A 19284-nucleotide genomic window follows, 5' to 3' on the forward strand; every position below is an offset into this window, starting at 1 on the left:
CTCTTTCTTTATTCCATTTTTTGAATTGAATTTATATTTTTCATTAAATAAGAAAACTTTATACATACTCTAAATAAGTAAACAAGAGCTACTTCAGAAACCAAAACAAAAGTTTCCTCCGTAATCTTATATTTTTATCTAATAATAAAACTGCAGTCACGAAAAATAAACAAATTATATTTGATTTCTTATGAATTATATGTTAATTAGTAATAGTGTACATAGTTAGACATCCATGTGTATAAATCTTTTTTGCTAAAGGGAAGTGTAGAAAGAGGATTCTTCCACCAATCGCTTTCAGTGTTGGGCAGTCGTGACTATAGAAGACACCCCTTCTATTTTCGCAAGAACAAAAGCGAGGTGAGTGTATTAGTCTCTCCCACATTTTCCTTTAAACTAAGGGGAACTTAAATTGCACGTGACCGGTTTAAATGTGATTGAACATTCATTTATCGTTGTTTTGATATAATATATTTATATTTGCCTCTGAACTATAGGGTTCAATGATACTTGCATTACATTCATATTTATAGCATATTATTTAAGACATTTTTTAATAATGATATTGTAAAATTAGTTTAAAAAATTATCTTCTAAACTTATATATTCAGAGTAGCCTTAAATTCATGATACAATTAAAGTCAGAAAGATATGGTTCAAAATAAAATGAAAATATACAACAACAAAATTACATTGGAGGTATTGCTTTTAAAAAATATCTATTTGAAAGTAAATCTAGTATCCATGTGCCCATGCATATTTCTTGAAAACAATGCAATTTTGTTATTTTGGATTTTTATCTTATTTTAAGCATACTGTATCTCTGATTTCATTTATACCATGAATTTTGGTCCATCCTGTATATGAGGAGATAAAAATCATATCAGTATAAGTCATTTAATTCTTATTGTACAAAATCAGAGAATTTGTATGCTTGTTTAATTCATGTTTTTCTAGTTCTGTTATTTGATGGAATAAAAGATCTATGATTAATGGATCTATTTTTTTGTTCGCTGAATAATCATATGTATAAATTATATTTGTATATACAAGTTAATATTTTAACCAATTTTATTTCACAACAGTATTTTAAATAATGTTCCACTATACTTTCCTATTATTTCTTAGCACAGAATGGCGATGTTTCCTCCAGATCCAAAATATCTTCTTCGTGGTGATATGGGTTGCATTCACTGTACCCTTTTTCAAGTAACTTCCAACATAGAATGTCTATATTCAGGTACAGCTACAGGCAATGTTCATATTTGGGATTTAAATGTAAATAAAGAATTATGATACTTCTTATATTTTATATATCATATAGTATTATTATTATCTATTAAATCAAATTTTCAAACAAACAAATATAAAGCAATTACTCCTTTTGTTAAAGACAAATCGAGAGATATGTCGGATTAAATCAGAACAGGATCCCTGTTTATGTTTGCAAAGTTTAAGTAATGATAATTTATTTATACAACACAAAAATGGTTTAATAAAAGAATATAGAAAGACAGAAAGTCAATGGACCCAAAGCAAATCAGTGGACATAGACTTTTGTCATTATTGCAGGTATATATAAATATTATAGAGCAAAAACAAGGTAACAACAATTTAATGTAATTTTCAAGTTATACATGTCTAAAGGAAAAGTTCTGTAAAGCAATTACTAATAGTTTTTTAAGGAAATTTCAGTTAAAACATTTTTCACTTTTTCCTTCTTTTATCAATTTATTTATAATTGTTTTTAATGACAGGTTTCAAACATTTTCTGAAAATGAAATACTTGTACCTCTCAAAGAATCCAGTTTTGGAATATTATCTTTAGATACTTTTAATGTAGAATTGAAATTTAGTTCATCAAACTTTGAAAAGCTAGGAGATGTAATGGCAATTAAATTTTTAAAAAACAAACAATTGGTACTTGTTGGCTATGAAGGAGGAAAGTTAATACTGTGGGATGTTCGGAACAAGAATATTTTAAGTTCTCTTACAGTAGAAACATGTCCAATGTCCTTAGATTTTGATACTGTTTTAATGAAGGGTGTTATTGGTGGACCTTCTGATCAAATTCAGGTAATAGCTAAAAACCTTGAAATGGTTAAAAAGAAGAATAAACAATAATAGGTTTTTAATTTATAGATATTTAATTTATCAGTTGATCACTCACTACGTGATAAAGACAAAATAACTTTAAAAAATCCTGGCACTTCTGTGATTACAATAAGACACGATGCTAAAATTGTAGCAGTTGGAGGATGGGATAGTCGAGTTAGAATATTTTCTTGGAAAAGTTTAAAACCACTTGCTGTTTTAAACCAACATAAGGATACTATACATGATATTACTTTTTCTTTACAAAAAATGAAAACATATGATGATAAATATATAATGGCTACAGCAGCAAAAGATGGATATATAGCATTGTGGGATATCTATAATTAAATTCTACTAATAAACAATGTAATTTTATGTGAAATTAACATCTATATCATAAATTTTGTTCTAAATAAAATATAATACAGTGTAAACAAAATTTGAGGCAGTTTAAGATCTTGCTGCTTTTCAATTTATTTAAAAAATATGAACTTTTGAATTCTAAAATGTTTGACTATTTTTATAAGAATATGCTGTATTTATAAAGTGTTATCTTATACTATTATTTTGGAGAATTTTTGTTATTCAGATTGCTTTCACACTTAAAATATTATTAATATACTTTCTGAAATACTTATAAATTTAAGTTCATAAATTACAATTTTCTTTATTATTAAAATTAAAAAACAGAAATTTTCAAATCTGTTCAGCGCTACAATCACTCTTAGTTACGAAACGTGCTACACCAATCAGAGCCAGCATGCGCAGAATGAAAACTCGTTACGACGGTAATATTTTCACATGAATTTAACCTGATTCAACTAAAGAGTATACATAGTTTTAATAAAAATGATTATAATGTATTTAAAGATTTAAAAGTAATTCATACTTTTTAGAATAGTACTTTATTCATTTAATCGTGTATAAAATATTGTATGTTACTATTGTAATTTTTATTACAGATGATAGGTTAACATTGATTGTTGAATGTGTTTACGTTTTATCTGTTAAAATAAAATGTTAATAGTATAAATCTTCAAAAAACATGTTTGTTATGAATGGAAGATTATTATGCTTCAAACGAAATCTAGTTCTACGAATTTCAAAGTATTCAAGTAAAACTACAAGACAAACGCCGGCTGAATATTGTTTGGAATTAGTTCGGTATAGCACGATTAATAATAATGAACAAGTTGTAATTGTTTTAAACATTGTTAATGTCATAGAATTAAATTTTATTTGTCTTACTTTTAATATATTGTATTATTGAGTAAAATAACAAAACAATGCACTGAAATAAGATTTGACTTGGATTATATAATATTTGTGAAAACATTAACTGTTTAAATTATAAAACGTGTTTTAATAGAAAAATTGTTTCTTATTTTTTAAATGGTTATTCTTATATCATCCATATTTTCAGAAAACATGATTATGAAAATTTTTTATGTACATTATTGCTACCACTTGAACCTAGAGCCAGTGCATTTGTCATTCATGCATTTAATGTTGAAGTGGCTCAAGTTAGAGATCAAGTACGTGATTATAAAATAGGGGAAATGAGATTCAAATTTTGGGCAGATGCACTGAATAATACATATGATGGGAATCCTCCAAAAAGTCCTGTTATGTTGGAATTGCATAGGGTAGAGTTTTATTGTTCTATTTTTTAGCGTATACTGTTACTACAATATATTATTTAACATTTTATTCTAAGTTTCATTGCAATTAAAAGTTGTAATATTTGTAATAAGGTTATTTACAGGTTTTGCAGAAGTGTTCTCTCCCTAAACATTATTTCAAACGTTTGATCACTGCACGGTTAGACAAACTTCATGATTATTCATTTAATGACATCAGTGCAGTAGAAAACTATGCGGAATACACTACTTCTTCTATTTATTATCTTTTACTGCAAGCACATGGTATAATTAATATTAATGCTGATCATGCTGCAAGTCATATGGGTAAAGCACATGGGATTGTTAATATACTTAGATCAGTCCCTTATAATGCCAAACAAAGGGTTAATATGTTACCACAAGATATTTTAATGAAGCATAGTGTTTCTACAGAATCTATATTGCAAGGTGATTTAAGTAAAAATCTCAAAAATGTAATATATGATGTTGCTTCTCAAGGAAAACTGCATTTAGATGCAGTAAGTATTTCCCTAAAACAGAAATATAGTAATACTATAAGTAAAAAAAACATATTTTATTTTTACGCTTTGATACAAAATAATTTTTTTTAGGCAATATCTCTTAAAAAGAATATAGAAAAGAAAGCAAATTTGATCTTTTTACCAGCAGTTTGTTTAAATAATTATTTAACACAATTAAGGAAAGTAGATTTTAATGTTTTTGATCCAAAGTTACAACGAAGAGATAATTTACTTCCTTTGCGTTTGCTTTGGAAAAAGTGGGTGTAAAAACTTGTAAATCTTTGTATTTCTGAGTTGATGTACGGTGAAATAAATATCATCTTAAAATTATGTAAATAAATTACGAAACAGTTATTTTTATCAATTGCTGAATTTATTATGACTTACATCGTTTCCATTTAAGTAACTATTTACGTTTTGCATAGATTGGTAACATAAATGATAAAAAATCTTATGAATGAAAATTAGCTTCCTTGAAATAAGCTTATAAACCAGAATAATTTAAGTAATTTATATTATGTTTTACGTATGTTACTATGAATATCATATATATATAATATTTATCACAATAAATTAAACAACATTTTGTAAGATTTATGTTTAATTCAACGAAACTATTCTGTTTTATACATTATGGAGATAATCTTTATAATTTTCGCAATCCGATTCTACAGAAGTAAAAGATAAATCTCCAGTGCTGCAAGGAATTGTAGGTATATTTGAACCTTGAATAGTGAATCCATGATAATCTTCTTTTTGCGATTCTGCAGTTGAACACGCATTCAGATGTGTAGATACTAATTCACTTGTGGATTTTTCTTGCTGTATATTAAAATCGCTTTGGGTATCTAAGCTTATAAGACTAGTTTCATCTTCCGCTTTGCTTACATCGAAACTATCGTCACCGATGAAAGATGGAAAGTCAAAAGTAGGAGATGGCGTAACACAATCTTCTATCAGAGAATTTTTTACATCATTTTGTTGTGCAGAGTTATTAATGGTAGTAGAACAAACCTAAAACCAATTATTACTTATTACAATTGACTCTTTATGATAAAAGTATTAAATGAAAACAGTAATATACTTGTGGAATAATTGGAGGTGGTAACTGGTAACTTTCAATATCCTCGCAATCTAAATTTGTAGGCAATCTCTGACTATGAATAATCAATAACGGAGTTCTGTCTAAAACTGCATTTACTTCTGATTCTATTTCTTCTTGAAATTTTAACATTTGTTCTTTCAAATTTAGTGCTTCATTCATTATCTCTGTATTCTTAGCTTTCATCTCGTCGAGGAGTGTTATATCTTCGCACATTAAATGTAAGCTCTATGTAAACAGTTCCAGTAAATTATATGAAAGATATATAATGTAAAATTATGAAAGTAAGAAAGTCAGTACATACTTCACACATCATTAAAGCAGATTCCCACGTATTGGCAGGTACACGTTCTCCAGACATATAGGCATTGAAATCTTTTTCATCCATATTCAATGATTCAGCTGTTAAATTTTCAATGAAGGATACAGCACAGCACTAAAATATTTTCTTTAGATACTACACTGTTATCAATTTACATCTTATAAATTATAAAAAACATTATTTTTAAGCATTATTTACCAGATTTGTAAAGTAATATCCACCTTCTCCAGTCATCAATCTGCTTGCATTACAAAATCTAGTAATAAAATTAATATTACTTTTAAGACGAGCAGGATTAGCTTTTAGAACAATAAAAATTAGGGCTGGAAGAAATTCATCTGCAGATGCAGGCCCACCAACAGATTGTTGAAGCATTAAGAATATGTTTCTACAGCAATAAATAATACAGGAAAGTTTCTCTTGTGGAGCTTTTACGGAATCCATATTTAATAAATCTGTAGTAACGAATATAATAATTAAGACTCGGAATTAAAACACTAATTCAATGTTTTATGAACAAACCTGTAATTGAAGTATAAACAAGTTCTCTAACTTCAGAACTCGTTTCATGTATTCTACATTCTAAATTCTTCCCACTGACCCAGTTTAATTGCCGAATTCTGCAAAAATATCTTACTGTAATGTTATATTAATACATAATGTTAATCTGCAATTTTGCTAACTTTATTTGTATCTAAAACAAACCTCTTCTGTATTGCTAAATCCTTTTCTTCATCGTTTGTAAAAGGAGGACAAAAAAGAATTCTATAAAGCAAGGTCATTGCATATCTTTCTACATAATCCAACAATTTTTCTTTAATCTCTGGTGCAATATCTGAAACAATAATAACAATAAAATTTCTTAAGTACCTTTAACATAGTAATGTTTAATTTTAAATTATTTCAATTAAAATTTTGTATACCTGCATATTTTGCACTATTTTCCAAACGTTTGGCAAATACTTGATAAAAATTTTGTGTAATCTCTGAAAGTTCTTCAATTCTTTTAACATCCTTATTTTGAAGTATATCAATGATAAAAGAATGTATACACTTTCTAACATCTTTTTCCACTGGTGTTTTTGCAATTACAGCTATCAGATCACGATTCTCAATTTTTACTTTCATCAAATCTGGGTTTTCTTTCATCAATTCATAAAATAATTCTTGGTATCCCTGTGCTTTTACCAAAAATTATAGCTTTTTGGATAATTGATTTAAATAAATAATAAAATTAATTTTAATCTTGCCTTTAGTTCAATTTATAAAAAAAAAGTTTAACAACTCAAATGCAAAATTAAATATTACATACCTTTTGCTACTGGTTTTCGAAAAGATATATTTAACAACTTGTATTTTTTTTCCTGTTGTACTTTTTTCTCTTCATACTTTTGATGGCCACTAATACTACTTTTATTAGAAGCGGCACTAAAACATTATTTAAACAAATTGCTCCTGTAATTAACTACAACATCAGCAATAGTAGTATTAATAAAATTTCAATACTATAACTGTTACTAAAAAAAATTTTTTCCTTTAAAAGACAATGGTGATTGTTTATGTATTTGCAATACAGTCTGATTCTTTTACTAGTAGACTGTAAAATATCATAACATTGCTATAGCAATGTTTAAATTAGACATATATTAACAAAGTGGCTAGGTAAACAATATAGATGCAAGAAAGATAGCTTGCAATTATATGGCTAGTTAGAATATCTTAAGAAGTTTATATTGTTCGTTGAGGTGGAACAATATGGATTTCTTTTGATACAATATAATACTACCTTTTACGCTACTTTTTTTTTATCAGTAACCAGTAAAAGAATTATCTTATGCATTTAACTTTACAAAGTTAATATAAATAATGTAATCTGTAAAAAATCTCTATCTTTACCAATAGCCTATATTTATCAGATCTTTATATATTATAAATGTATACATACTCATAATCTATTATTAATAGAATGCATTGTAACAGTTATGAAAAAATTAATGCAAATTTTGTGATTTTAATTTCAATAATTATTTGTGTACTTTTATGCTGAAGTATATTTTTATAGTTTATTAATTATCTAAGTTTCTTCTGCTGTTTATAATGATAAATATTTTACCATAGAGTACAATTTTTGTAAAATAATATTTTTTCTTCTTTATTTTCTTTAATTTCAATTTGTTGTTTAAAATGAAAACATTACATCAAAAATTATATTGAAAACATTTTCTAAATATTCGTTATAGTAATATAACATAATGACTATATTAATTAATTAATATTAATAATTAATATAACGTACAAATCGTATCCTTGTCCATAAGCATTAGATTCTGTTTGTGATCTCTGTTTTTGTAAATATTCTCGATGACATTTACTACAATAACCTGCCCATTCGACATTTCCATAAAATCCACAGCCATTTTTACATTTAAGATCAGCTTCATCAATTCTTAAACAAGGTGTTTTTGTTGAATACATTTTGACGAGCGTCTTTATATTTTTACAATTATCTATTTGTATAATTCACATTTCTTCCGTACAATTCATCCACTGCACCTTTCAACATTAGTCATTTACTCACATTTGTTCATCAAGAAATCATAGAAATCATTGGATCATTATTTGACAAATTTTTGTTCATTCTGCGCATATCAGCTCTGATTGGTTTAAATACGCTTGGTAACCAATAGTAACGCGCATATGCTTTATGACGTTCCTGACGCCGAATATGTATACTTGCTGATCTAAGTTTAAAAATGAAAGAATTCTCGAAATAACGTTTCGAATATAACGTTTGCATTTATTAACTCTAGCGATTTGTCAAATCCTTCAAAACATGGTAAAGCTGTTATTATTTAATAAACTGTAAAGGCTAATATTTCGTAATGTTAAATATTTCAAATTTATTTCCATTGGGTTCCACCTTCTACCGCTAGGTGGTTAAACATTTTGAAGTTCATAGAATGTAATTTTAAAAATTTGTGAATATAATGTTTCAAGTCCGCTGTAAGTACATTTTTCTGGTTTTGTCATGTCTTCAAAACAATTTGTAAGAATTTCATTTATTTTCATGGCACGAAAGTAAACATCTAGCAGCGCTTAGATGGTACTCTTTGCGAAAGGAACGTGCGCACGATCGGGGGCGCCATATTAGTTTTATGGCTCGACCAGAGATCTGCTTTACCGACTGGGTTCTCTACTGTCCGCGAAGGAAGCATCTATGTATTAATATCACGCGCTGAATTCATCAAGAGATATTCTGTTTATACTTCTTCGAGTTCTTTTCTCGCGTGCGGCAATTCTGTAGTAAAAAAACATAAGAATAAATTGTTCAGTTTGTTATTTTAAAGTGAAAACTTAATTATTGGTGAAACTTCAAAAACCATAGTTCTTTTAGATAAAGCGCGCGAAAATATAAATTTTAAAATACATGCAATAATGAACCTTCTAAAATGATTTCAAATTTTAGTATGTTGATATAGTTCCTAAAACGACGTTTCTGAAATGTAAAATGTGTAATAGAACAGTTTGTTTTTAAAAGTAAAAGCTTGCGAAAATTTCAATAATTATTAATTTCAAAAATGCATGTAGCCTTTTCATTTTTAGCAAATTTAATAAATCACTATTTATATAATTCTCTATACATGTAGTATTATGCGGTATGAACATTCAAAAATGCATAAAATTTAAACTATAAAGTATGTTAAATGTTTGTACACAAATTCAATTATAGTTTTCGCTTAAAATATAACATTTCGCGAATATAAATTACGAAATTATTATATATATTATATATATTATTAAAAGGAGAATCGAATTATTTCAATTCGCGCTCCAAAATATTTATATAATATCAAGAAAATGGAAATTTCTTCAACGGTGTAGGAGGTAGGAAATGTCTGTTCACTGTTTTAAATTTGCCGCGTTACATCCAGTGCTCGTTAGTCGGTAGAAATGTTTTACGTTTGAAAAGGAAGTATAGTAATTATCATTTTTCTTTTTCGAAAAGTACAAATTAATTTTCTATATTTAATAAAAAAAATATAATATAAGGATGCATTGCGTAAGAACGTTATATTTTAGAAAGGTATGTCATCATCTAGAATAATAATAATGTAACATAACCTAATAATTCTTTATCATATAAATTATATGAACATGATTACATGTGAAACATAAATTGAGTAATAGACTTATTTAAACGTATTTCACTTATGATATGTATAGAATGGCCCAAAGATGAACAATCGAAACTTTACAAGTATATTCTTTAAGTAGAAAGAATAAAACATGTTACATAAATAAAAATCTATGAATGCTTTATTATCGTTTATACTAAGTTCAGTTATGGTTTCATTTCAAAATATCACCTTCTATTTTTAATGTAACTTGATACCATAGAAGAATTGAATTTAATATTCTTCAAATTTAGTACATATGTATCTTGTTTTAGCTCAAGAAATGTATCGTTAATGTATTATATCTGATCAAGTCACAAATTGATCATTGTTTTTTTTTCTATAAAAAATAAGCTTCTACCAATGGATCATCATTTTAAATAATAAAAGTAGCTATAAGAAGCAGGGTCAGTAAATATTTTTGGTCAAAGTTTATATCATAATATACCAATAATAAATACATTATTGCTTTTAGCTTTTATATTTTTGTTATAATTCTTTACAAGTTATTGGTGGACTTATATTATAAGCTTTCAATATTTGTTTCTTATTTTTACTTAAAGAATATAATGATAACGCTTGATCTTTTAACTTTGGAGTATTCTAAATACAAAATAATTGTGTATTTATTACTTTTGCATTTAACGAAATTCTAATTAATATATGAATATGAGAATTTCTGAATTAATCAAATATTTCAATTTGATTACATGGTATTTATTAATTTTTGTAAACATAAATATTTTTGTTATTTTATAATGGACAATGTTTATAAAATATTTATCATGAAAGGTACCATTGTCCACAACATTGAAATACATCACAGAATGTCAGTCTATAATTATGCATGGTACATGTTGCTCAACAAAAATTGAATTTCGTCAATACTGTCAGAATGTTCATGCAAAACAACCACCTGTAGATGTAAAGACTCCAAAAAATGGAATCTTACAAAGTATTATGTTAAGATTTAATTTATATAGAAAAAAGTATGTAAGTATAATTATTTGCTATTATGTTTTAAATGTTTTTGATAATACTTGAATATTTTTAAATTAATTGCATATATTTATAATATTTCAGAGACTGATGTTAACAGGTTATTTATTATATACTAACACTGTTGACAATCTCAATTATGAAGTGTTTTTTAAAGGTATTGTTTTTTTAATATATTGTTAATGTAACATTAAGCAGTTGACTAAAAATACCTTTTAATCTAATACATATTTTATTTGCTAGATTTCAATATGCCAGATACTTTATTTTCTTGGTTTTTAATCACTGAATTACATGTTTGGATGTTAATGGCTCGTTTTATGGCTGAAGGAGACAGAGGTAAAGTAGTTAGAAATAATATTGTTGAAGCCATGTGGCGTGATGTTACTGTGAGGATAGATAAGCTTGGTGTAAGTAACTTAAGGAATACTGAATAATTTTAAGTAAATTTAAGTAATTGAATTTAGATAAAGTCATTTATTGATTTTTCAGTAATTCTAATTTGAATGGTTTTAACTTTTGTTTTATTTCAATATTTCTTATTCTATTTAAATTTTTATTCATAAAAATAATTATGGTATTTTGTTTTTAGTTTATAGCTGGAAAAGTAAAAAGGAGACAAATAATGGATTTATCATACCAATTTAATGCTGCTATACTTGGTTATGATGAAGGAATTCTATCTGATGACAAAGTATTAGCAGGTAGTCTATGGAGAAGATATTTCGTCTCCCAATGTAATAATCCAGAGCATATTGAGAAACTTTTAATATATGTAAGAAAACAGGTAATGTCATGTTTTTTTCATAATATATTTTGCATTACTAAAAAAGTCCATATAACAATTTAATTAATTTATTTTTAGATGAGTATACTAGACGAAATTCCGACAGAGGAACTTTTTGCTAAAACGCAGATAGATTGGATAGATTTGAGAAACGTTAGCTGAAACTTGTTATAAATTTGTAAATAGTAACCAGATAATATAATAAATAATTAAACTTATATAGGACACTTTTATTTTTTACTTAAATTGCACTTAATTTATGGTATTAATATTTTTAAATATTGTTGCAAGCATTTTCAGTGGTTAGCGCCATTTGGCAAAAACGTTGTTTCTTACAGTTCAAATTACAATCTGCTTCTAGTGAAGGCGGTGCTTGTTTGTAAAAGTGCCTGTAATTAAAAATTGGATATATTAACAAACTAAACTTAATTTTGACTAATATGATATACATTTTAATTTTCTTACTTGTAATATTTGTTTACTAGTGTTTCATTTTTTACTGCTGTATTGAACCAATTGGATAAAGATTTAGCAGATAAATCAGAAACACCATACTCTTCTTTAAAAGAATATGATTTATACCAATTTGGTCGCTCATGAGAATTCTTATTAGCCAAATTGAGATTATACATCCAATTGTCATAATCCGTTACTTCCTACAGAAATACGATTAATGTATTAATTATACTGGTTAAAAAAAAATTCGTTAAAAACTTATAGGATAGAAATTACATATTTATTAAATTGAGCGAAACATATTCAGTGACTATAATCTAAAAATTTAAAATGTTTTAATTTTATCTTTAATAATGTCAGCGGCAGTCTTGAACATATTAAAATTCAGAGGATGATTTTACCTTTAAAACATGCAAAGTTCTAACAAAGTTATAAAAAAATAGGTAATACTCTTTGTTAATTGAGAAAGTACATTTATGTATATTATCTATCCTATATGTTTTGGATCATTTTATTAAAAACATTTGTTCAATGTTTATTGCAAAAATAGGTTTAAATGAATAGATGTTTTAATGTCATTATCAGTTATACTTGAATTTGTATAGTAAGGTGATAATAATACTTACATAATTGCTACTGGCTACCGTATAAACTTTGTAATTTGGATTCAGCTTTGTGTAAGTAGTTATACTGCCGCCATTCCACGCAATATATCCGTTTGTAGTATCAGAACTGGGAAGCAGTACTAATTCATCATTATGAGTATGTCCATTAAATTCAGCTTTTATTAAGTGCGAAAATCTGTTAATTATTCTTAAATATTCGTCTCTCCATGTTTTTATACAACTTTTGCTACTAACAGGCATATGAGATAAAATATGTACAAATTCCCCATTTTTTTCTGCATTAAGAAGCGTATCTGCAAGCCATTGCAATTGATTAGCAGGATATTGTGGATCATACCAAAGCCACCTAAAAAGCAAAGAAGATGAAAAAAGATTATTTTGAAATATTAGTAACGATATTTTATAAACATTATATAATATAATCTTTCTGCATACCAATTATAAGAGTAACAAATATTATTGTTTAAAACTATAATTCTGAATCCTTTTTTAGGGCTAAAAGTATAATATCCTCCTTGAAGTATAGTAGATCGTGTAGATTCTGGTAACCAGTTATAAGTATTTATCCATAAATCTGCCAGTAATTTATACAACCAATTTGTAGTTAAATGATCCTCCGTTACATATGTTGGTGCAAATCTTTACAGAAATTAAATAATTATAATTAAGATTAATTTTAATTTATGTATCTTTTAATTATTTACAACGTTTGAATGTAATAAGAACAAAGACAATATTAAATTACGGTATTAAAATGCTTTATCAGTATATATGTATACCTATTATACATATATTATAGATTTGCTAATCTAAAACCTCAACTTATCATATCAGCTGAAGTACCTTATCAATTAATTAACTTACTGATTTACAGGCTGTGGCTCGTGATTTCCAAAAATTGGATACACAGGAATATTCTTAAAAGTATCTTTAATTTTATCATAAATTTGCATAAGACTTTCTATGTTTCCTTCCTTTGAAGTCTCCCATATTCCATGGTCTATTATATCTCCAGTAAAGTATATAGCATCTATATCCTAAAAATTGAAAGAGATTTTATATGAAATTTAATGTAAGATCTTTTAGCAAATAGCTATTATTTTATAAATTTTGTGTATCAATAAACACCTTATGAGTGTCATTTATTTGAGTTAAAGCATCAATGACTGCATGGAAAGGAGTATCGCAGGATTGATAATCTCCCCAATATCCAGCCAAGGAAGTTGTACCAGTTGTATTTTGACCTTTTCTACAACAAACTGGTTCTTTGCAATTTGCATTGCCATTAGGTTCGTAAAGAGGATCATAATGAATATCTGTTATTTGCACAATTTTCATTTTTTCCTCTGTTTCATTATCAGGAATTATAGTAGCGGCATCATTAGATAAAGTAATATTCCATTTAAATTCAGGATCTTTTAAAGGACAAGATTTTGATTCCAAAATAGTGCCACAGATCGTATTAGCCGTTAAATTTTCTCTAGAATCCACTATGTGCAAAATAATGGGCTAGAAAAATAAGATAAAAATTATAGATTGATGCCATTGTAATATATAAATATTTGTATGAATGTAATTGACGTTACCATATTTAAACGAACTGCCCCTTCACAAACTCTTTTTGTTTGAATATTTAACAATGTGCATAAATTAATCACACTGTTTTCGATAAATTCGTCCGACTTGCCCTGTCGTCGAAAGTTTATAAATGTTTTAAAAATTCCTTCGCATATTGTACAAATTGATTTAGCTTTCTCTCCTTTATAAAATTTCCAATCACAGTTCTGAAGTTCCGGAGGAATTCTTAGCCGATTTATCATTTGCCTGAATGTATGTGTTTCGCGTTGCTCCTTTACCCATGTTTTAATTTCGTTTGCAAATGCTGTTGCATTTATATCTGCGAATTAATCAAATTGTTAATGATTAATTTCAAACATATGCAAATACATAGGAAACGATACTGTTGTCAATTAATTTCGAATTTCTCCGCGCTTTGCGGGCTTTCGGGGACGCATACGCACTGCACGATATAAAACGAAGGAATAATTGGCGCGTGAGTTCGTACGTCGCGTGAGTCCGTACGTCGCGTGATTCGAATACTATTAGAAGGCAATTTTTAACAACTAATTAAATCTTGTGAATAAACAAAAATATTCTGTGTTCTATATTTAGTTTCAGTTTACTGTATCTGGCAATGACTCGAATATTTTTTAAGAAGGAGCAATACAATGACAGTTTAAAAATATCGAACTTTTTAAACGTTTTAATGAAGTGGCGGATTTCAAACATAACCACAAGAGATATGTTCTGGTTTACATGAATCATGTCATTAATTGTATGGAATAATAAAATTAGTTACCGAAATGTTTGAATTATAAAAAGCTTAAAAATTTATTTAGAAAGGTAATCATTTAAGAAATGTTAAAAGGTAATTATTTAAAACTATTATTATTTAGCATGTTCGTTATTTAAAATAACTACTGTTTTTTCATACCATCCAGCTGCAGACTAACACCATGGACGGCGAATATCAACGCACAAAAAATGAAATATTTAAACCACATCATTGCTGTATTATCACCTACTCGCATTCGGATTGATACTAATCAAATCCAGTGTATCATCCGCGCTTTTATCTTCTCAGCTTCTTGTCCTGATAAGTTTCGTAATTGTTACCTTGGAAATATTCACTTATAAAGAACGGAGTCAACAATTAATTATAATCTAAAATCACTTTATCTGAAACAAATACAATTTCGTAATTGTTACCTTGGAAAAATTCAGAAAAGACCGGAGTCAGCGATTAATTATAATTTAAAGTCACTTTATTTAAAACGAATTGGATTATTTAAATTAATTTATTAAATGTTCTATTCGATCACGGTCGGATCACTATACTGATTCGGCTAAAAATCGGCGCGAAGACTGATGTGCCCTATGGGTACCATACAGTTATATACCCGCAGTACCCACCCTCCACAATATGATCGTAGAAAAGTGACTCACGCATTTTCCTAATTTGCTCAAACGGTATTTTCCCGCAGATGTTTGAAAATTTGTTTATAAAATTAACGAGTAAAAAAACAATAGAAATTGTCCAGGATATAATTATAACCAATTTCTATGCAAATATTTATTTTACGAGCGACTGAGCTCCTGTAATTAAAAATTAATTGTGAAATGTAATTATGTAGGAAAACTTAAATATAATTAAAGACGTTTAATTATTTTTTTTTGTGTTTAAATTGTTCAACTAATTGTGTTTAAAATCCAACATATTCTTATAGTGTTATTTTGGTATTTTATTATTTTTTATATTTCAGTCTTCCGTTATGTTAGGTTGTTTTTTTTTTTTTTTTTTTTGTTAATTTACATTTAAGCATATTATTATATTGTTATCTTAGTATTTTACTGTTTTTTAATATTCCACTCTTTTATTTATTACTTGTGTTTTACTATTCCACTGTTCCACTAATTTTACTGTATAATTATATTACTGTATTAGTATTTTATTTTTCTAGATTACTACTTTCTATTTCACTGTTTTATTTTTTTACTATACCATTCTACTATTTTATTTTTTACATTATTTTATTATATCACTATACTACTATTTTATTATTTTACTATTTCACTGTATTACTCGTATTTAGATTGAAACTAAATTATAATTAAATTATGATTAAATAAATAATGGATAATATGTACACTAGTTTATACAATAATTCTTTATCTCGATAAAGGTTAATAATTTTAACAAACGCTTAATGATTTTCGGAATTTAAAATAAGAAATTCGAAACACATCATTTTATCGAGTTCCCTGAATGTTGTGTTAAGTGTAAATTTTAAATTGATACATCGAAGGAATATCGAATCGTTGACAATAAATTAAAAACATGTTTTACGCGATGTAAGCACATATCAATTTATAAATGCATGAAATTAAGAAAATTTCATAAATTTGATAAATATGTTTAGTATAATGAATGCAATATAATTAAAATGTATTACAAATTGAAAAGTTAGTTCGAGCATAGTTTTCCAATAATTAGATAATTGTCTGTAATATATAAACTTATGTATAATACTTTAATATTTAAACTTATAAATAATAATGTAATATTTATACAAATACTGCATTATATAATGTATTATATATTATAAATATACAAAAGTAATATACATAACAACACTTCAATAATGTAAATTAATAAATTTCAATTCGGTTCAATGTAATTCAATTTCATTAAAATTTGTAAGTTTCACGAAAATTGTATAAAACGTATAAATTTTACAAATTTTTTAAACCAATAGCTCCGATATAATTATATATTTAAAAAGAAAACAGAACCAGAATTTAAACCGGGAACAAAAAAATAAATAAAAAGGACAATAATTTGGGATAAAGAAATTCTCTAACAAACTATATTGACATAACGGTAACAGAGCAAAAAATGAGACATTTATCATAAATAATATTTAAAAATAAATAAATTTTGGCGCGCATTTTCCGATGATGGATTGGTCTGATCGATTGGAACGTAACCTGCAAGCAAGAAGGGTTCGTTGTGCGGTCGCATTGGAAATGTCGCACTTCTTAATTTCATATTCCAATTTATATTGTGTTTTTAAACTTTAAATATTGTTGTAATTCATTAATAGTAGTAGTGATGTTATTACCGGTCACATAAATAACGGATAATACATAAATTAGCTTATGAAATGATTCTTTATTTAGATTAAGATGAACAATTTTAATAGAAGTTTAATAATTTTTGTTATTGCAAAGAAGAAATCGAAAGTCCGTCATTTTGACGTGACCGTGAAATATTTCATATTTGCTTGAAATATTTTGAAACATTAAAAATAGCTAGTTCTGGAATATTAAATATACGACCATAAAATATTCGTAAAATTTAGTGTTAAATTTACTATATAATGTACCTGATGTGTTTAATAATTTCACGTGATTCATTTATTTGCATCATTTATTTTTCGTATGTTTCTTTCTACATTCTTACAAAAAATCTCAATCGAATCAGGGTTTATCCCGATTATTTCTATTAAAAAGATTAAAATTGTCTGATTCATCATTGACAGAAAAGAATGTAAAATAAAGTGTTTATCTATTATCTGAGATATCAAAAGATAAATTTCATTATCACATACCGTCACGTGACGGATTGTCACCATTATCTATTATTACTATTATTTGAAGTTAATCCAGATTAATACAAACGTTAACTCATCAATATTTGTTCTTTTCTATAATATACAGGGTGTTACCTGTAACGCTACTCACGATTTTTCTCCCACTTGCAGCCACCTTACGAAAAAAAGTTTAGAATAAAATTTGCAAGGTATGAAGTGCACAATAGATATTAGTAAAGCAAATTTTGAAAACAGTTTGTTCTCTTGGCAAAGTCAAGGTCACCTTGGGTTTTTTAAATAGGAACATACATTTTTTTTATTCATAGCTTTAGAGGACATTGAGACGAATTCAAAACATATATTACATGATATTTTTATTAACATATTACTCGATTTATATATATATATATATATATATTTATATATTTATTTATATTTATTTATATATATATTTATATTTATATATATATATACATATATATATATATATATATTTATATATATATATATACATATAAATCGAGTAATATGTGTCGAGTAATATATGTATATATATATAATATACAAATATATATTTTTAGTAAATATAATTTAATTTAAAAAACAGACGAATTTGAGAATATGGAAATATAGAGATATAGAAAATTTGACATAGAAAGAAGAAGTTTGATATAGAAAGTTATGAAAGTTAAGGAATTCAAGAAATTCGAAAATTTAAGAGTTTGGAAATTTACAAATTTAGAATTTTAAAAATTTAAAGATTGACTCACTTAAAAATTTAAAAATTTAAGAAAATGAGAAGTTTCGGAATTTGACTATTTAAGAATTTATGAAACAGACATTTGGAAAAATGGTTAGTTTTGGAATTTCAGAATTTAGATAATGTAAAATTTGAAAATTTAAACAAAAAATTTAAGAATTTGAACGAGTAATTATAAATTCGAAATTTTTTAAAATTTTATTAATAAAAAATATATCTACACCTGATTCATGAAATCAATCACTTATAGTTACATTACTCAAAATAATATAACAATTGGAATAGTTATAAATGAATGTTTCGATAAAATAACACTGTCATTACGATTTAAAGAAAGAAACTGCAATATAATTCATTAGACAGAGTACTTCAGTGTTTTATCAAATGATTGTAAACACAAGTATAGAATTTTCATTTGTTTCCCTCAAGTGCGACAACGATAAAGTTTAAGTGGAACGGATATGCCCCACCGGTAACGAAAGGGTTAACGCATTCCCTGCTAAGCGTGTGAAATCGCAGTAGCACTAGATTAATCAGTAAACAAAATAAGTACGTGTTTAGAGTATTAAAGAAATGGAGATATTACTTAAATTTTTCATTGATGCATTTCACGCGTATCACATTTCTCAAAATTTTAAAGTTC

The 19284-nt window shown here is 26.4% G+C and overlaps 5 protein-coding genes across 24 annotated transcripts; 3 read left to right on the top strand and 2 right to left on the bottom strand.

Annotated features, from left to right (window-relative positions):
* The first annotated feature begins 261 nt into the window (after positions 1–261).
* Positions 262–2867, top strand: LOC100883178 (guanine nucleotide-binding protein subunit beta-like protein 1). Of its 9 annotated transcripts, XM_076534375.1 has the most exons (6): positions 735–1052; positions 1129–1278; positions 1394–1572; positions 1758–2076; positions 2143–2463; positions 2808–2867. In XM_076534375.1, exons 1-5 carry the CDS (start codon positions 993–995, stop codon positions 2443–2445), a joined length of 1011 nt encoding a protein of 336 aa, XP_076390490.1. In that variant the 5' UTR covers positions 735–992; the 3' UTR covers positions 2446–2463; positions 2808–2867. The 9 variants fall into 9 exon arrangements, with proteins under 9 accessions (XP_012143494.2, XP_012143493.2, XP_012143495.2 ...); XM_012288104.2 differs by lacking the exons at positions 735–1052; positions 2808–2867 and adding an exon at positions 262–360 and having other exon boundaries at positions 1134–1278; positions 2143–2536; XM_012288103.2 differs by lacking the exons at positions 735–1052; positions 2808–2867 and adding an exon at positions 268–360 and having other exon boundaries at positions 2143–2536.
* On the top strand, positions 2747–4625 carry sicily (NADH dehydrogenase (ubiquinone) complex I, assembly factor 6 homolog sicily). Of its 2 annotated transcripts, none has more exons than XM_076534380.1 (5): positions 2747–2885; positions 3060–3261; positions 3521–3743; positions 3863–4258; positions 4352–4625. In XM_076534380.1, exons 2-5 carry the CDS (start codon positions 3143–3145, stop codon positions 4526–4528), a joined length of 915 nt encoding a protein of 304 aa, XP_076390495.1. In that variant the 5' UTR covers positions 2747–2885; positions 3060–3142; the 3' UTR covers positions 4529–4625. The 2 variants fall into 2 exon arrangements, with proteins under 2 accessions (XP_076390495.1, XP_003704548.1); XM_003704500.3 differs by having other exon boundaries at positions 2859–2975.
* Positions 4613–8336, bottom strand: Rabex-5 (Rabaptin-5-associated exchange factor for Rab5). Of its 3 annotated transcripts, XM_003704499.3 has the most exons (9): positions 7982–8336; positions 6998–7113; positions 6609–6866; positions 6391–6520; positions 6208–6305; positions 5884–6140; positions 5668–5799; positions 5346–5591; positions 4613–5275 (listed from the first exon to the last, which is right to left on the bottom strand). In XM_003704499.3, exons 1-9 carry the CDS (start codon positions 8158–8160, stop codon positions 4886–4888), a joined length of 1806 nt encoding a protein of 601 aa, XP_003704547.1. In that variant the 5' UTR covers positions 8161–8336; the 3' UTR covers positions 4613–4885. The 3 variants fall into 3 exon arrangements, with proteins under 3 accessions (XP_003704547.1, XP_012143491.1, XP_012143490.1); XM_012288101.2 differs by lacking the exon at positions 7982–8336 and having other exon boundaries at positions 6609–6861; XM_012288100.2 differs by lacking the exon at positions 7982–8336 and having other exon boundaries at positions 6609–6885.
* Positions 8337–9538: 1202 nt separating this feature from the next.
* Uqcc1 (Ubiquinol-cytochrome c reductase complex assembly factor 1) lies at positions 9539–11864 on the top strand. Its single transcript, XM_012288097.2, has 6 exons — positions 9539–9769; positions 10653–10853; positions 10944–11016; positions 11103–11269; positions 11452–11646; positions 11725–11864. Exons 1-6 carry the CDS (start codon positions 9737–9739, stop codon positions 11806–11808), a joined length of 753 nt encoding a protein of 250 aa, XP_012143487.1. The 5' UTR covers positions 9539–9736; the 3' UTR covers positions 11809–11864.
* On the bottom strand, positions 11856–15674 carry LOC100882846 (sphingomyelin phosphodiesterase). 9 transcript variants are annotated; one of them, XM_076534363.1, is made up of 9 exons: positions 15498–15674; positions 15223–15381; positions 14315–14625; positions 13857–14237; positions 13593–13765; positions 13164–13367; positions 12729–13074; positions 12112–12302; positions 11856–12035 (listed from the first exon to the last, which is right to left on the bottom strand). In XM_076534363.1, exons 2-9 carry the CDS (start codon positions 15317–15319, stop codon positions 11921–11923), a joined length of 1818 nt encoding a protein of 605 aa, XP_076390478.1. In that variant the 5' UTR covers positions 15320–15381; positions 15498–15674; the 3' UTR covers positions 11856–11920. The 9 variants fall into 9 exon arrangements, with proteins under 9 accessions (XP_076390478.1, XP_076390477.1, XP_076390476.1 ...); XM_076534362.1 differs by having other exon boundaries at positions 15223–15404; XM_076534361.1 differs by having other exon boundaries at positions 15223–15418.
* Positions 15675–19284: the final 3610 nt, after the last annotated feature.

The sequence above is a fragment of the Megachile rotundata genome, chromosome 8 (assembly GCF_050947335.1).
Source record: "Megachile rotundata isolate GNS110a chromosome 8, iyMegRotu1, whole genome shotgun sequence".
NCBI lineage: Eukaryota > Metazoa > Arthropoda > Insecta > Hymenoptera > Megachilidae > Megachile > Megachile rotundata.

Bases quoted from the DNA above. Each gene is read 5' to 3' on its own strand.
- Uqcc1 (XM_012288097.2), top strand. From the start codon at position 9,737: ATGCATTGCGTAAGAACGTTATATTTTAGAAAG. The intron at 9,770-10,652 runs GTATGTCATCAT...TTATCATGAAAG, and splicing joins GAACGTTATATTTTAGAAAG to GTACCATTGTCCACAACATT. The intron at 11,270-11,451 runs GTAAGTAACTTA...TTTTGTTTTTAG, and splicing joins TGAGGATAGATAAGCTTGGT to TTTATAGCTGGAAAAGTAAA.
- LOC100882846 (XM_076534363.1), bottom strand. From the start codon at position 15,319: ATGCGAGTAGGTGATAATACAGCAATGATGTGGTTTAAATATTTCATT. The intron at 12,303-12,728 runs GTAAGTATTATT...GTATTTCTGTAG, and splicing joins CGGTAGCCAGTAGCAATTAT to GAAGTAACGGATTATGACAA. The intron at 12,036-12,111 runs GTAAGAAAATTA...TTTTAATTACAG, and splicing joins CTAGTAAACAAATATTACAA to GCACTTTTACAAACAAGCAC.
- Rabex-5 (XM_003704499.3), bottom strand. From the start codon at position 8,160: ATGTATTCAACAAAAACACCTTGTTTAAGAATTGATGAAGCTGATCTT. The intron at 6,867-6,997 runs GTATGTAATATT...TTTTGGTAAAAG, and splicing joins TCGAAAACCAGTAGCAAAAG to CACAGGGATACCAAGAATTA. The intron at 6,306-6,390 runs GTTTGTTTTAGA...ATATTTTTGCAG, and splicing joins GATTTAGCAATACAGAAGAG to AATTCGGCAATTAAACTGGG.
- LOC100883178 (XM_076534375.1), top strand. From the start codon at position 993: ATGGATCTATTTTTTTGTTCGCTGAATAATCATATGTATAAATTATAT. The intron at 1,053-1,128 runs GTTAATATTTTA...ATTATTTCTTAG, and splicing joins AATTATATTTGTATATACAA to CACAGAATGGCGATGTTTCC. The intron at 1,573-1,757 runs GTATATATAAAT...TTTTAATGACAG, and splicing joins GACTTTTGTCATTATTGCAG to GTTTCAAACATTTTCTGAAA.
- sicily (XM_076534380.1), top strand. From the start codon at position 3,143: ATGTTTGTTATGAATGGAAGATTATTATGCTTCAAACGAAATCTAGTT. The intron at 3,262-3,520 runs GTATAGCACGAT...CCATATTTTCAG, and splicing joins TATTGTTTGGAATTAGTTCG to AAAACATGATTATGAAAATT. The intron at 4,259-4,351 runs GTAAGTATTTCC...AATTTTTTTTAG, and splicing joins GAAAACTGCATTTAGATGCA to GCAATATCTCTTAAAAAGAA.